Source organism: Epinephelus lanceolatus, chromosome 2 (assembly GCF_041903045.1).
Source record: "Epinephelus lanceolatus isolate andai-2023 chromosome 2, ASM4190304v1, whole genome shotgun sequence".
NCBI classification, from domain to species: Eukaryota; Metazoa; Chordata; class Actinopteri; order Perciformes; family Serranidae; genus Epinephelus; species Epinephelus lanceolatus.
Window position 1 is genome coordinate 11,564,978 of NC_135735.1, and position 16,463 is coordinate 11,581,440.

At 41.7% G+C, this 16,463-nt stretch overlaps 1 protein-coding gene across 1 annotated transcript in view; it reads left to right on the forward strand.

Annotated features, from left to right (window-relative positions):
- otog (otogelin) overlaps nt 1–16,463 on the forward strand; it is a 67,179-nt gene that overhangs the window by 14,879 nt on the left and 35,837 nt on the right. The window contains exons 14-22 of the mRNA XM_078162731.1: nt 920–1,065; nt 2,965–3,097; nt 5,323–5,500; nt 6,117–6,241; nt 7,759–7,971; nt 8,313–8,478; nt 9,496–9,570; nt 10,943–10,986; nt 11,355–11,520. Of these exons, the coding sequence (XP_078018857.1) occupies nt 920–1,065; nt 2,965–3,097; nt 5,323–5,500; nt 6,117–6,241; nt 7,759–7,971; nt 8,313–8,478; nt 9,496–9,570; nt 10,943–10,986; nt 11,355–11,520 (1,246 nt within the window). The remainder of the gene's footprint in view (nt 1–919; nt 1,066–2,964; nt 3,098–5,322; nt 5,501–6,116; nt 6,242–7,758; nt 7,972–8,312; nt 8,479–9,495; nt 9,571–10,942; nt 10,987–11,354; nt 11,521–16,463) is intronic.

A 16,463-nucleotide genomic window follows, 5' to 3' on the forward strand; every position in this document is an offset into this window, starting at 1 on the left:
AAGGTCAAGCAAGGGAAATGTCGAGAAGAAAGTCTCTAAGGGTTCCTAGTTAGGTAAGAAGGCAAGGAAGGAGGAGGCTTTATAGATACGAAGGAAAAAAGAAGCGTCATAATATAGGGTTTGAAGGCGGACTTTTCCTAGTATAGAGCAAGAAAGGAGGAAGGAGAAAACATCATAATAGGGAAATGAAAGGGATAGTTTCCTATTAAAGGAACCAGGAGACAAAAGAGCTCCTTTAATATGGTGCAAAGACATAGTGTGCATAGGGAGCAAGGCAATGAAGGATGAGCTCAGGCAAAGAATGCCAAGGCATCCTAGTTCAAGAGGAAGAAAGAAGACAGATTTTTACTGGAGGTTTCTTGCCAGGGTGTAAGATTAAAGGAAGCTTCCTAGGAAAACAAAGCATTCAAGATAGGGGCCAAGGGAAGGAACGAGAGGGCATTTTAGTTAGGGAGCAAGAATGGAGGATGCTCCCTAGTTATCGACGAAAGAATGAGGAAGCGTTTTATTTAGAGAGAATGAAAAGACCAAGCTTCTTAATCAGGCGGCATTCACACCGAATGCGGAGATGCGAAATTGGCACTCCTCCCATTCATTTCAATGTGGGGCTGCAACGCCTGTCTACTCAGGTGTATCTTTAGCTGGCTGGGCAAGTAAACAAAAAGAAGGTAGCTTTCTGGGTAGGGACCGAAGAAGGAAGCCATGCAGGAGATGGGCAGCAAGGACTCACTTCCATACTTTATACATTAACCGATGTTAAAGATGTAGACCTTCAGGCTTAGACCCAGGAAATCAAAACAGTTATAGGAGCTTTCATTGGTTGCTGTTGAAGTGTTGATTGAACAGCGTGTCTGCCGTGTAACTACAGACTGCGGTTGAAAGTTTTTCTTGGCTGAAGTAACTCTCTATCTCTCTGCAGGCGAGTGCTCTGTGACTGGAGACATGTATTTCCAATCCTTTGACGGGCGGATCTACACCTTCCCTGCAACATGTCAGTATGTCCTTGCCAAAAGTCACAACTCAGGGAAGTTCACAGTCACCATCCAGAACGCCCCCTGTGGAGCCGTGAGTGACGTTTAATGTACTCTTGTTTAGCGTCTTGTTTAGTTCTTTTCTTTTTCTGCTTTTCAAACAAACATCTTGGAAAAAACTCTTGCACAACTCTTCCACTTTAACCCCTGCAATCTGCCTCTGCAAGTGTTCTGCTGTCTCGGCTTACAGGTTTATGCAATTTGTCTGTCATGTAGATCATATGATAATTTAAGTGCTCAATAATCCCTGCTGAGTCCAGGTCAGTTTTGTTCAAGAGCCATGCTGCGACTCAGAGAAATGAATGCCTCAAGGAAACGTCATCGATCAAACCTGGGGAGATAATGAACATGAAAAGCAACAAAAGACTGAGAGCTTCTTCTCCCCTCCCTTCTCTCCAAGCCTTCAATTTCCCAGCAGCCTTTGAGCAGCTCAGCAAATAGGAGGCGATGGAGGGGAGGAGGCGAGATATAAGATGTCCCACTCATCAGAGCAGAGGCCCGAGACCTCTAACAGCCAACTGAACAGGATTACCTTATCTGGCCTGACTGACAGAGCTGTGGACGGCTTTGTAGTGAGGAGGGAGGTGAAGAGAGGCACTGGATGGGGTGGGGGACTTGGACAGAGAAAAGGTTATGCGAAAACAAGAGGTGAATGATGGGAAGAGTAAAAGGAGGAGGGCGGGGGGGTGCTAAAACCTTTCGGCTGTGGGGCTCTGCCACTTATGAAAGAGACGATTCATAGAGGCAGATCGCTTACTGTCAGCGACGTGCAGGCTTCCTTACTTTAAAAATATCAGAGCAGCAGAGCAACTGATGCAAACTGATGTATTTAAGTACAGTTTAGAAGTTCTCGTGAGTTCCTTGAGTGTCAACATTTACCAGGTTTTAAATTCAAAATGCACAATGTGGTCACATATGATGCACAACCTTTTTGGGCCTTCTTGTCCTGATAGAAGTTGGCTGAATGATGGCAGTCTGTCAGTGGTTAGTCTGAAACTTCTTGACAGCTGCTGGCTGGATTGTGAACAGTTTTGGTATGCGTTAACTTTTTGCAAAACTCTGTCCAGGGTGAAGATTTTCAGAAACTCTGCATTCAGTGTAGACAGGGAAAACTGAGTTTTTGTCCTGTAACATCAGAGTGAGCGCCAGTATCTCCTTTGTGAAGCACTACAAGTGAGATGGCATTTTGTTTAGTGGCGGGTGTGACCAAAATAGTTCTGGTTCTTACATTGCTAACAGGACTTTTTACATGTTTACACATAAACGTTAAGCTACTCTTCCTCTATAAGGGGAAATAGATGCGTCAGAAAGTGCCACAGACATCAGTGCTCCAGGTAGCCTTCGGGTAATAGCTCTTTATCAGGCTGCCGATTGGCCAACATCTCCTTCTTCTTTGCTTGGCTTTACGGTTATAGTACCCCATAGTGAGATACCTTACTCATGTTATCAGAGAATTGGGGTTATCTTTGTAACCTAAAGTTATATCACTGCCTGTGGGTTTGGAATGCACTTGGCAGTGCTTCATGAGGCGATGCAGCAAGTAGCTTTCGTCACCGTTAATTCTCTGGTGTATCTGTTCCTTAAAAATCAAATATTTCCACATCCCTAATAATAATAGAGAACTGCCATATCACATTTTGCAGTGTGTTGTAATGCACATTGCAGCCTCTAGAGGTCGCCAGTGGGGGGGTTTCACTTTTTATCAGGTCGAATACAAGACTTTAATTTTATTTTTTAAATTCTAGGCATTTAAATATGTTTCTATCACCACAACAATTAAAAGCACTTTTACAGTTCTTTGTTTCCTCCTCATGTTCTCCTCACTCTCACCGTTATCTCCCTCTAATTGTGTGTCCTGTTGTGCATTTGAATTATTGCTGCTCTTTGGGGTAAAGCCAGCATGCTTTATCGAGCCATCTTGTCTCAACTGCAGAATTTGGACGGGGCCTGCATCCAATCAGTTAACCTGGTTATTGACGAGGATCCAAGAACGGAGATTACACTGAGCCACGTTGGCGAGGTCTTCATGGCCGGACAGTACCGCATCTCCCTGCCCTATTCTGACGGTAACTTCCTCACCTTTTATCACCTTCCAACATTGTTCACACTCAGCGCCAGACTTCTTTCAGCACTCTGCCATCATGGCAGAGACAGATTGAATGACAGCTGAGCTATTGAACAGAAATGTTCCCAATACTTTACTGGATTAGCTCCTGCATTGTGTTGTGCAAAATGCCTTCCCTCTGAGTATTGCGTTCTTTTCACGCCACTGTTTTCATGAGTGCTGCATTTTGCTGATGGAGTTAACAGCCCTTTGTGTGTTTTGTGATAAACTCTGTGAGAATGATCTGATATTTTTGTACCTTAAGGAGTAAAAACAACACTTACAATACTTTGTTCTGTTACAGTTAGGTACTGACAAAGTATTTTGTACTGCTAACTCCATTTGATTGTCTTTCTTGTCATACAATCAATCAACCAGCCCTTCTTTTGAAGAACTTTTTATGTACAACTGAAAAACAAAGTGCGAACAATGAATTACAGATGCAAAGAAAAACAAGAAGTTTAATCTTGAAGTACAAACCTTAACAGAGACAAAACTAGTGCTTGATTAAATGATTAGGCAATTATTCGACTGATTTCTCAGTAGAATATTCACTCTTCCGATAGTAAATCTTTTAAGCATTTATCAACATTCCGAGGGTTTCTTTGTTATATCTCACAGTGTATCACAAAAACAAATGGAAAAAAGATATTTGAAGACATCACTTTGGGTTCTGGGAAATTTTTATAGGACTGGATAAATAAGATTTTAATTATATTACACAAATTGTGTGAGAGTTTGTTTACAGATGTTTTTTTTTTTTAAAATACTTTTATTTATGAACATTTTCTATGTTTAACAACAAAATAAATAGAAAAAAAGAAGAAAAATAAAGACGAAAAATACAAATGAGGTCATGGGATGTTTACAAAGACACAACAAAATTTCCTAATTTAAAGTAAGGGTTTCATATATGGTACATATGATAATCATGTGATATCTCTCTCATTGGCAAAATAAATACACCATTTTCTCCACGGTTTTTATCCCAAGTCTTTCTGAAGTCATAGGTCATCTGTTTCAGTAGATGTAATTGTTTAACAGTATTAATTAAAAGGCTAGCAGTGGGGCAGTTTTTCTGGAGCCAGTATTTTGTGATGGCCTTTTTACCTGCTGCCAGCAGGATCTTTAGTAGATATGTATCATCTTTACTTTGTCCATCAGGGATAGCTAAGAAAAAGGGATGTGAATGTTTTACTAAAACTAAAACCCAAAGTTTTGTAATGAATGTTGCTACTTCCTCCCAGAAAGTCTGGATAGAAGGACAAGACCAGAAAATATGGGCATGGTCAACCATGATTCCTTCACATTCCCTCCAGCAGCACAGCCGGGTGCCGGTTTCTTTAGACTTCTGTTTGAGCGTGATGAAAAAGCTAATCAGGTTTTTCCAGCAGAAGTCTCTCCAGGTCTGGAAGTGTAGATGTTCGCAGTTTTTGGATTCTTTGTTCAGTGTGGAGGCATGAAAGAAAAGTATCACAAATTCAATGTAACATGTAGTTAGTAATTGATAAACACATGGTCATTTTGCAAGTTAAGTATTCTTTTAACACAAAGTTAAAAAGCATCACTAATGAGTGTGCTCAATAGTGAAATTAAACCCCTGGAGGTCAAAACGGTGCCTATGTGGAGTTATTGACCACTGTAAGTGCCATGGAGTAATGTTTTATGAGCAGTTCCCCATTTTGTTTGTATCATGTGCTCGGGCATGAGTATGCAGGTGATGAAATACACAGTCGTAGTACTGTTGGCAGTGCGCCCAGAGACGTAGCAATGCCTGAGCAAAAAGCAAGGAAGAAGATTGGAATAAGGATGTAAACAATGCAAATTTAGAAAATATATTTAAAAAATTGGCAAGTGTCTTAAGGACTAGTGAATGCACAATACTTTGTTAACTCAATCAGGATAAATTGTAGGTATGTAGCAGCTCTTTTGAAATGTGTTATTTCATTTGAAAGCATATAGAAGTACTTTATGGTAAATGTTTCTCTTTTGATCTTAAGTTGTTTTTATATATTTGTATAAGAGATGTTTGTTTTGTAAAATAGTGGAATCCTATCCTATAATCCCACGTGGGCTTGCCAGATGTTTGGCATGACACAGAAATAAGAACTAAACTAAAACTATTTAAACTTTACTCCATCTACCACCAGCTGAAAGCCTTAATTTCCTCCTCCCACATCTCCGCAGACCTCTTCCACATCCAGGAGCTGTCGTCCATGTTCCTCCAGGTGAAGACGGCTTTCGGCCTGCGCCTGCAGTACAGCTGGAAGGAGTTTCGCCTCTACCTGCAGGCCGAGGAGCTGTGGAAGGACGACACGGTGGGCCTGTGCGGCACCTTCAACGGCAACATTCAAGATGACTTCCTGTAAGTGTGCGCCGGCCGACCCTTGACCCCTCCCGCGCCCTCCGTTAACCCCCCCTCTGATGATAAAAAGAGAGAGCATACTCCTGTTTCAGAGGCAGAGAGGGAGGTGATGGTGAAGTGCTCTCTCTCTCACACTCTCCCCTCTGTAATGCACACTGGCTCTGCGGCTCGGCATCAAAAGCCTCGCTCTCTGATCAGCTCTTTTAGGCGGGCCAGATGAGTGCCCAACTGGACACGCCACTTCAACAAGGAATTTACTGTTAGTGGAATAGGGGCTCCACTGTACCGTATCGTAATGGCCGACCATAAAGGCCGGATGTTGTCTAACAGCTGTAAATGGATATACATCACAGTAGGTGACTGAAGTAGTCGTATGCTGCTAGAAAGAAAACTGGGACTCACTTTGCCTCGAGCTCTGAAGAAAAGACTCTGCAGTCAAAATGATGACTTGCAGAATCTGTGTTTTTTTTGTTTTTTTTTAAATTTTGTTTAACAAACCTTAAAGCGACAGTGGTTGTCGTTTCTCCCAGTATCTGTTTCACTGTATGAAAAACAAAATGAGCTGTTTTTGTCTTCATGTTGTCGTTAATGAACCTGTGCTCTGGTTATCCTGCAGATCTCCATCAGGTATGATAGAAAGCACTCCTCAGCTGTTTGGAAACGCCTGGAGAGTCTCGTCAGCATGTTCGACCAGCCTGAGCACACCTCAGCTCGACCCCTGTGACACACACCAGCAGGCCGGTTAGTTTCTCTTCTGCCTTCAGCTTTTTCTGTTTCTAAATATTTACTGTGTTAATATCAGGTGAAAAATGTAAAAGCCTGTCAAATTGGGCTGTATAATATAGGATAGGCAAAGTCTGTTTACACTCACCGGCCACTTTATTAGGTACCCCTGTTCAGGTGCTCCTGAACACATGGTAGACATGGTCAAGACGACCTGCTGAACTTCAAACTGAGCATCAGAATGGAGTAGAAAGGTGATTTAAGTGACTTTGAACGTAGCATGGTTGTTGGTGCCAGGCAGGCTGGTCTGAGTATTTCACAAACTGCTGATCTACTGGGATTTTCACACACAACCATCTCTAGGGTTTACAGAGGATGGTCCCAAAAAGAGGAGACATCCAGTGAGCCAAAATGCCTTGTTGATGCCAGAGGTCAGAGGAGAATGGCCAGACTGGTTCAAGATGATAGAAAGGCAACAGTAACTCAAATAACCACTGGTTACAACCAAGGTCTGCAGAAGACCATCTCTGAACCAACAACACGTCCAACCTTGAAGCAGATGAGCTACAGCAGCAGAAGACCACACCAGGTGCCACTCCTGTCAGCTAACAACAGGAAACTGAGGCTACAGTTCACACAGGCTCACCAAAACTAGACAATAGAAGATTGGAAAAACGTTGCCTGGTCTGATGAGTCTGGATTTCTGCTGCCACATTCAGATGTTAGGGTCAGACTTTGGTGTAAACAACATGAAAGCATGGATCCATCCTGCCTTGTATCAAGGGTTCAGGCTGTTGGTGGTGGTGGTGTAATGGTGTGGGGGAGATTTTCTTGGCACACTTTGGGCCCCTTAGTACCAACTGAGCATGGTTTAAACACCACAGCCTACCTGAGTATTGTTGCTGACCGTGTCCATCCCTTTATGACCACAGTGTACCCATCTTCTGATGGCTACTTCCAGCAGGATAACACGCCATGTCACAAAGCTCAGATCATCTCAAACTGGTTTCTTGAACATGACAATGAGTTCACTGTACTCCAATGGTCTCCACAGTCACCAGATCTCAGTCCAATAGAGCACCTTTGGGATGTGGTGGAACGGGAGATTCACATCATGGATGTGCAGCCAACAAATCTGCAGCAACTGTGTGATGTCATCATGTCAATATGGACCTAAATCTCTGAGGAATGTTTCCAGCAGCTTGTTGAATATATGACACCAAGAATTAAGACAGTTCTGAAGGCAAAAGGGGTCCAACCTGGTACTAGTAAGGTGTACCTAATAAAGTGGCCTGTGAGTGTAATGTGATGGTTGTAAATGTCACACTGCTTCACTAGATTCCTGGCAGCTTTTACTGTGAGGCAGCTGCAGACACATGAATTGATATGGATGTGTGTGATATTGAAGTCATTCCAAAATAAATCTTGTAAATATAGATTTATACACTTTTTGTTTGTATATTTTTATGCTTTTTCAAATAATTTGCCATTTTTCAACGTGTTTCATGTGTGTGACATGGTGTCGACCTGCTCAGTGACCTACGCCTCAGAGATGTGTGACATACTGAACCAGGATCTGTTCTCCGCCTGCCACGAGTACCTCAGTCCGACAACCTTCCATCAGCAGTGCCGCTCAGACACCTGTAAGTGCGGGACGCCTTGCCTCTGCTCTGCACTGGCCCATTATGCTCGCCACTGCCGCAGATTCTCCGTCATCGTTGACTTTCGATCGCAGATACCTGACTGTGGTGAGTATTGAGCATATTCGCATACTAACTATACTGACACATTGTGTATACAGTTCATAAGATTGACAATGTAAAAAATGTGAGCGTGTGTAGTTAGAGGTGACCTCACCAGACCTCTGTGGCCAACTGCTAGTCTCTGCTGCAGGCTCGGCTATAAGGCTCAGTTCACGTCTTGTTTCCACTGCCCTAAAGACGTCACTCATTGCAGGTTTAAATGTGACAGAACTGTACATCTACAGGATGTTATGTTACAAGCCAACGTACATATAATCACACTGAGCAGCAAATATGAGGTAATATGGGAATCTGAAACTTCCTGTTAACTCTGTCTCTTTATGTAGCGGTCACCTGTCCTGCCACCATGCAGTACGGCACCTGCGTCTCGTCCTGCCAGCGCCGTTGCTCCGCCCTCTCTGTCCCGCAGCACTGTGGGGAGGAGTGTGAGGAGGGCTGCGTCTGCCCTCAGGAGACCTTCTACAACCATCGAACACACACCTGTGTGCACAGGTACAGCTGGAGGACACAGTGGGGCCCTCTGACAAACAAAAATACATCTTCTTTTACTTTAGTGCACAAAATAGCAACACAAGAACAGAAATGTAATGCTTTATTTATTTGTTTATTTTACTGTATGTTGAGTTTTTAGTGTGCAGTTCAGGAGTGACCAGGTGTCCTTGTTGTACAGCTCCAAGTCCACCTGTTGCGGTGCCTGTTAAACAGCTAACTGGCTGGAGTCACTCCACCAAACAAATCCTCTCAAAGTGATATTTGTATCTACTCTGAAGTTTAGGTCAGCTTTTAAGTGGAAAGCCTTGTATCTTTCTCACAGACGTTACAGAGCCAGAGGACCTCAGTAATTGTGCTCTCCCTTTCAGCCCACTCTGCCCTAGAAGACATGCAGCTTAATTCCTCTTAAATGTCCCAGGTTTTTACATCCTAGTGCAGCGCTGTGCCTTACTTACCATGTGATAGAGTTACATCAAGGAATTCACCGTGAAACCCCCCTTTCATTCCCCCTTGGGCTGGGGACACCGATATCTGATAACCAGTGAGAAAGAATTTGTAGTACAGAGGCTGATGTGTGGCGCTGGCCTATATGTTACAAGGCTTTCAGTCTCCGCTCATTTTTTCCTGTTTTTTTTAATAACAATTTTGTCTAAACAGATTAAGTTTTTTTGAAGGAGGTTTGTTGTGGATTTGACACCTCTGAGCACTGACTTCACCTCCTAAATCCTGCTTATCTGCCCCCTATCCACTTACCTGTAATACTCTGTTTAAGGTAACACAAAGCCCTCTTTAACATGACTCTTTACACAATAATGAACTAACTGAGCAGGGTCTGGTTTACACCACTAAAGCCTGATGTGTTATTTTGGATTTAGGAGGTTTCTAAAGAGTTTTGGACATCAAATTAAAGGCCTATTGATTTTACTGAAATTCAAAATACTCAAACAAAACTCGTAATCGCACTTGTTTCATCTTGTGTGTTTGTGCTTTGTTTTGTTTACTGTTGTGTTTTTTCAGGAGTGAGTGTCCCTGCAGCTTCCTCGGAGCAGATTACGAACCAGGAGATGTGATCATGACTTCAGCAGGTGTTCAGTAAGATCCTCTCCTCTGTCTCTGTCTTCCTACATCTTAACCCTCAAATTTTAAAGGACAATTTTAGCTTTTTATATTGTTCTCAAATAACGATAACTAATGATGATGATTGAACTGAATGATCACTGACTTCTGGTCATTTAATTAGGAAACACAAATGGGTAGAGGCAGCAGAGAAAACAACTAGAGGCTGTTCAGTTAGTTAAAGGAATACTTTAACCTCCACTAGAACCATAAATATATCAATAACTCACCCTGTGTTACACTGAATTTGTGAAAAATGACTTTGTTTTCCTCGCATGCTGCCGATGAGTGAAGAATCCAAAAATAGAAAAAAAAAATTCCCAATGAAATGAATTCATAGGCGACCATGTTTAACAACATGTTCACATATACAGTGTTGCCGCTTTGCTGCAGAGCTGCCTGCTACTATGAGGAATGTATTTCTACAATTAAAAGCCAGCACTCCAATAATTTATGGAGCTGTGCAAGCCACTGCATTTACAACAACATGGTCATGCAAACATTTCACAAAAAAAAAGCCTTGTGTTAACAGATGTAGGGATTGTGTCCATAGAAACGTTGTCGGAGGGCTTTTATTTTGAAACGGAAACAGGAGATATGTTCATGTCTGTGACAGATATTGAAATGTATTGAAAGGTGGTATGATGGTAATATGATTGATCAACACACCATTTTCACTGTTTATTTTTGCTAAAAAAATCTCACACATCACACAGAAAACAATATGTGAGACTTTGAATCTTTAGATATTCCACAGTTGAGTAGCAACCAAGGTGCGTATGAGCAGCGCTGCTCACTTGGGCAGTGTGGCTGCTCTTATTTGTGAACATGGGTGCCAAAAAACAAGAGATTCTGCGACACACACGCTGCTCATGCAGGCAGTGTGGCTGATTTTGGTGGAACAGGGGTACTTCATTATACTGCATGAGCTGTGTGAAAGTTTGTAAACGGATGTTTCGATATAGTTTTGATGTTTCTTAAACGCGGTTCCCTATGACTTAAATTTATCAAGAAAATTTTCAGTTTTTAGATTCTTTGTTCACCGGAGGCATGTGAGAAAAACACAATCGTGCTAGTAATGGTGCAAAAGTTAAATCACATGAGTGGATCTAGAGAGAAAGAATAATGAAAAAGAGTGTGGATGTTTCCAGATGTGATTAAAAGAGATGAAACACCAACTAAATAAGTGACTGAACACAAAAACAAGAAAGCAGAAATTGCAATCACACTGGAATTATCCCCAAGTGATCCCTGTATTTAATGTATAAACCTCCAGTGTGGTTTCTGTATTTACCTTCATCGTGTTTCATCATCATCATCGTCCTGTCTTCTCTTTGTTTCCTTGCAGATTGTGTCTGAACGGTAAACTGGTGTCTCAAACAACACACAGTGGTGAGTCACTTTAATAAGCTATTTCTGAAGCTGATAACAGATGCAGATGCTTTGTTTGACCGGTCACATTAATGTGTTTCATTCTGTTACGATTATCAAATCTGTGCTTGTACATCTTCATCTTTGTGACCCTCTCTCTCGTAGTCTTAGTCCATGGCTTGGCACAATCATGCAGTGAAAAATAAACTTGGAAATATTATACTAATCATTAAATTTAGCCAAAATTAATTCAAAGTAGTAACACAAAACATGGGAGGACACGGATTAAAGAAGATGATAGAGCGTGGTAGAAACTGGAGCTGCTGGATCTTGTTTTTGTCGTCTTTATTGTAGCCCCTCACCAGCCTGCGATTTCTCTCCTCTCACAGACATGTTGTGTCCAGCTGGTCAGCTCTACCAGAACTGCTCAGAGGGGGACGATGGCCTCATGTCGGGAGGGGGCGTGGCCTGCGAGCGCACCTGTGAATCCTACCTGCTGAACCTCACCTGCTCGACACATGAGCCCTGCGTGGCTGGATGTACCTGCCCCCCTGGGTGAGTGAAGTTATTTTGTCCGCCTCTTGCAGCACACTGTAGTTTTCCTGCTCAGCTGTTTGCTATGACAGTGTGTTACATGTATGAAAATGAATGAGAGTGATTCTGGTAAAGAGCGTGACCTTTTCTGGATAAATAAAGGTTAAGAATTGACTGCGTGGGTTTGGTGAAATCTAAAGCTCTGAGTGTGCCGGGCTGACTGTGTCATTAAAGCCGGGGTGAGCAGGGGGTCGGGCTGCAGACTGGTTAAAGACTCTCTAAAAATGTCACATGAGCCAGGAATAATCCTTCAATCCTCCTCTTCCTCCTCCTCCTCCTCCTCCTCCTACCTCTGCAGGAGGATGGCAAGGATCAAAACATCCCGGTAACTGGTGATAATGTTACCTGTGTAGGAGGCTGAATCTTAATCTGGGCATCGATTCTTATTGTTGGTCATGTTGGGGTGTTTGTAGGATTTTACAGCTGTTTCTCTTGTATTTAGAAGAGAATTTAAGATAGAAAGATCTTTACTGTTGATGAAAATCTGTGTAGCAGCTCTCCAGTCGTGTGCAGCATAGTAGTAGACAGTGTCCAGGGTGGGAAGGCTCTTATGTGATGGCTTTCTTTTGTTGTGTCAAGGCCATGACACACCAAGCCAACATTTGGCTGTCGGTCAAAGTTGGGTGGTTCGTGAGCTTCTGCTGCCGTCATCGGTGCGGTGTGGCCCACAGCATTGCCCCCCGGTTGACCTCCGTTGCCCCTCGTTGCTCCACATTGACTTTTTGTTTTGGCTGATTCAATATGTTGAATTTGTGTCGGCACAGCGGAGTCTGTCTGTGAATGAAAATCACTCTGACTGGCAATTCAACTTAGTGCAGAAGAGGAGAAACAGAAGTGAGAAAGGTAAACAAAGAGCTAAAGTCAAGAGGGAGTGAAACCAAAACAAACTTGTTTTTTAAAATGTGCTATATAAATTTAGTATTTTTATTATCATTATTATTATAAGGATGGATTATTTTTCTTTAGCCCCTGAGCTCTTTAGCAGGAATGGGTTTTTTTAATGAGGCGATACAATTGACCGCCGTCTGCTGGTGTGGAGAGTAACTTCCTCCCACACAGGTGAAGAACATGCTGGTTGACCGTCAGCTATAATCTTTGCGATGTGTTCATGTGCAACTTTTTTGGTTGAGACATGGCAACACGACAGGGTGTCTTCTTTGCCGCTAGTAGTCTGAAGTTGATTTGGTGTGCCTGGGCCTTAAATATCCTTCAGAGGTGGTAGTGTGGTGCCCTTTTTACACAGAGATCATGCCATCAGGCCGCCACGTAGTCCCTTGTTTACGCAGCTGTTGCACTGTTAAACAGAATCAAACAGCCGCCTCACTCATCCCATCCATTGTCCCATCCTGCTGGTTTTCCTTTTTACACAGACGTTGGTTCATAGTTACTACCTCTGCTGCCGGCTTAAAGGTGAGACAACTCTGTCCCCTTGTCCGTGATCGTACCTTTTATACAGAACAGTGATGTGGAATAATGGCGCAATATTAACGCCTAGAACAGGCAGTGTGAACGAGGCTAGTGACCCACTGAGCCACCTTCACCACCAGTTGTAGATTCTGCTGGTCGTCCCTACTGCAGCTGTTGTACCACACTGTGCAGCAGTAGCTGAGGAGGCTCTATATGGTGGCCTGGTAAAAGTTGACCAGCAGCTCCTGTGGGAGAAGATTCTATTCTAACTTTTTAAGGAGGTATAGTCTCTGCTGGGTCGCCTTCACCTGCTGAGAGATGATTACAGACCATGTGAGCTCTGAGACAATGTAGACTCAAGAATTTGAAGCTCTCCACCCTCTCTACCTATTTTCCTTGAATGCAGAAGGTAGGAAGCTCACTGGCTTGATCTTTTGAAGTCTGTTATCATCTCCTTGTTTTTTTTAGTGTTGAGGTCCAGGTCTTTATGGAAGCACCACTCGGTTAGATGTTGAACATCTTCCCTGACAGCTTTTTTACTATTGGTGTCTATTACCGTCTTATAATGTAGTGTCGTCTGCAGTTTTGACGGTGGTGTTGGAGGGGTGTAAAGAAGGAGTAGAGGAGGTAGCTGAGGACACACCCTGCAGTGTGTCTGTGTTCAGGATCAGAGTTGAGGAGGTGTGACTTTCAGTCTTGACATTTTGTGGTCAGTTTGATTGATTATTAAATAATGATGGAGAAGAATCTTTTAAGGCAAGATGCAATACCAAGTTTGTCTGGTTCATTCATCGGATCTCCTTTAAGGCAAACAGATCAAACTAAAAGTGATTAAACTATTAGTTTTTAAAAGTACTGAAAGTTCACCTGAATCAACCGAAATTGTTCAGGTTTGTCAGAAACTATGTTTTAAAGATTTCTGAGCCTCTGTTGAGATTTAAAGAAATCAATTGTTGAGTTTTGACAATGACAAAAACTCACCTAATTCTCAATGCCTAGTCAAACAGCAGTATTTTATATTTTGTAGTAATGTTCTTTACCAGCCAGCAGCCATGTTTTGTGATGAGCCTTAGATCACCAACAGGACACAAAAAGTCCTCAGAACCAGCCGATGAGGTGGACAGACATCATGGTGTAGATTACAGTCATCTGATCTCTGTAATCCCTTCTGGCTGTCGGCCTGAATGGAGGGTTAAGTGGTTTCATTCTGTGACATCAACCAAGAGTCATCCTGATTACAATATGCACAGGCAGTAGGTTAGCAAAATACATCCTAGATCCTAGATTATGACGCTTCTGCACAGATTATATAGCTCACTGATGGTAGCTCTAAACCTCGAGACAACAGAGGCCTTATGTTCTGCAGCACACGGTCTCTAATACACACTTATCATATCGTTTCTCTTTCATCTAAATGTAGAAGTTACAGAGGAAGAAGAACAAAACAAACATTAAACTGAGTAATATCAAGTGGTTAGAAATTAATACATAAAATTAAAAACTAAAAGATATGAATTTTAATAAAAACACAGCTAAACATACATTTATACACACAGTGTGTGCGTTAGAAACAAATGATGTCCGATCATATTAGCTTGAGATTCCATAAAATAATCAGTTATTCCCCTTTAAAGGTTTGTTTGGTAATATCGGTGACTGACAGAAGAGCAACTTTAATTCTAACACTTAAATACATTAACACCTGACACAACTAAATCTAAGATGTTTATACTTTCTGAGGCTGTTTAAGTTTTTTTTAACACAAGAAATGTCTATTATTTTCCTGAATTAATGAGATAATAACCTGAGTAATTCATAGAAATAGAGCAAAATTAATTTCTTGTGTATTTTTTTTATTCTGTAAATCTTTTTATCTGGAATTTGGCCATAAATATAGAATTATTATTATTATTATATCTATTAATGCATTACTCCTCCATATTTAATTGTTTTTAACTTTAACAACCAATTATTTAATATATAACATAAAATAGAAAGAAGTAAGATTACCCAAGAAGAAGAGTTCCCAAATCGGCATATTTAACCTTAAGCCACTAGGTCAGAGACAGGTTTAATTATATTTTGTAGCTACAGTGAAAAACTGTGAGGTTTAACAAAAATCTCCTGAAGTGAAACATAACTTTTAACACCACACACCGTATTACATGTGCACTTTCATTAACCTTCAGTCCCAGTCTATAAATATCATCAGAGCAGAGTTTCGTCAAACAGCATTAAACACAGTGACACAGGAAAAGGTGAGACACCCAGTCTGCATATTGATCCTGCGTCAGACTGACCTCACCGAGGTGATTCATTTATTCCTCCTCGCCACTTTAAGCCAGATGACCTTTATGGTGACGAGAATCTTGCCAGTCACGGTACAAGTGTTTAATAACTCCCTGGAACCTGATAGTTTGTGAGCTAATTTTACGGTAAATATGGAGACAAAGAGATCTCATTCAGCTCCCTGATGACAGCTGTATTAATAAGAGCAGTGACGGTTAGACAGGTTAGAGGTTCAGTCACGAGTCTGATCTTTAGAAACTTGTTTGTCACAGTTTGGAGAAGAATAACAGGTTGTTATTACAGCTGCAAAATCTGGCTCAGACTGAACAAATCAGGCTCAAAATAAACAGCATTTTATAAAGTTGATTACTGGCATATTGTTCTATTATCTAGTATCTTATCTATTATTTTATGTAGAGATTTATCTTTTCAGCAATTGCTGACTTAATTCTCTTGGCTCTATGCAAAACCATAGTTTTCATACAGTGGTGTTGAGGTCATGAAGTTGAAGCAACAGCCCAGTTTCCCAATCTGTGCACTCAGTTTAGCAATATGTCCGCTTGGTTTAACAATCTCTTCTCACCATTTATTACTGTTTACACATCTTTCTGCATCAATGTTTATTTCTACCATATGACCGCTGAGGGGCTCTTAAGTGTTTTATTCTTCCTTCAACATAAAACCTTTGCAAAGCCTATTTTTAAAATGTTTTAAATCCTGGTTGCAACCACCGCATCAACCAGAGGAATTGCGTGACACCAGAGGCAGAAATGTGCATTGCATTACCTGCATCCCCTTGTGTGTGTGCACGTACAAACAAATCGAGAACCCACTCTTACAAACATTGTGCTGCTGGTGGTCAAAACTCCTGAGGCTACAGATAAAGGTTCTGTATGCAACATTCAGACCATTAATATAGCAGCAAACCTCTCATTGCAATGTAAAGATATTGTGGAATAATGGTGTCCTGAGCAGAGAATGAAGTCACGCTACCTCTATGTGTGTTGTAATCTGAGTTTCTCTGTAATTTGTTGTGATAAACCAGTCAGACTGTATGTGCATAATAAGCCCCGTTTCCACCGAGCAGTAAGGTACAGTTCAGTTCAGTTCAGGACGCTTTTTTTTTCTGTTTCCACTGTGAAAAGTTGTGGATGGTACCTAGCCATGACAACTTCGATCATTCCTTAGTTTTTATATGACATACACTT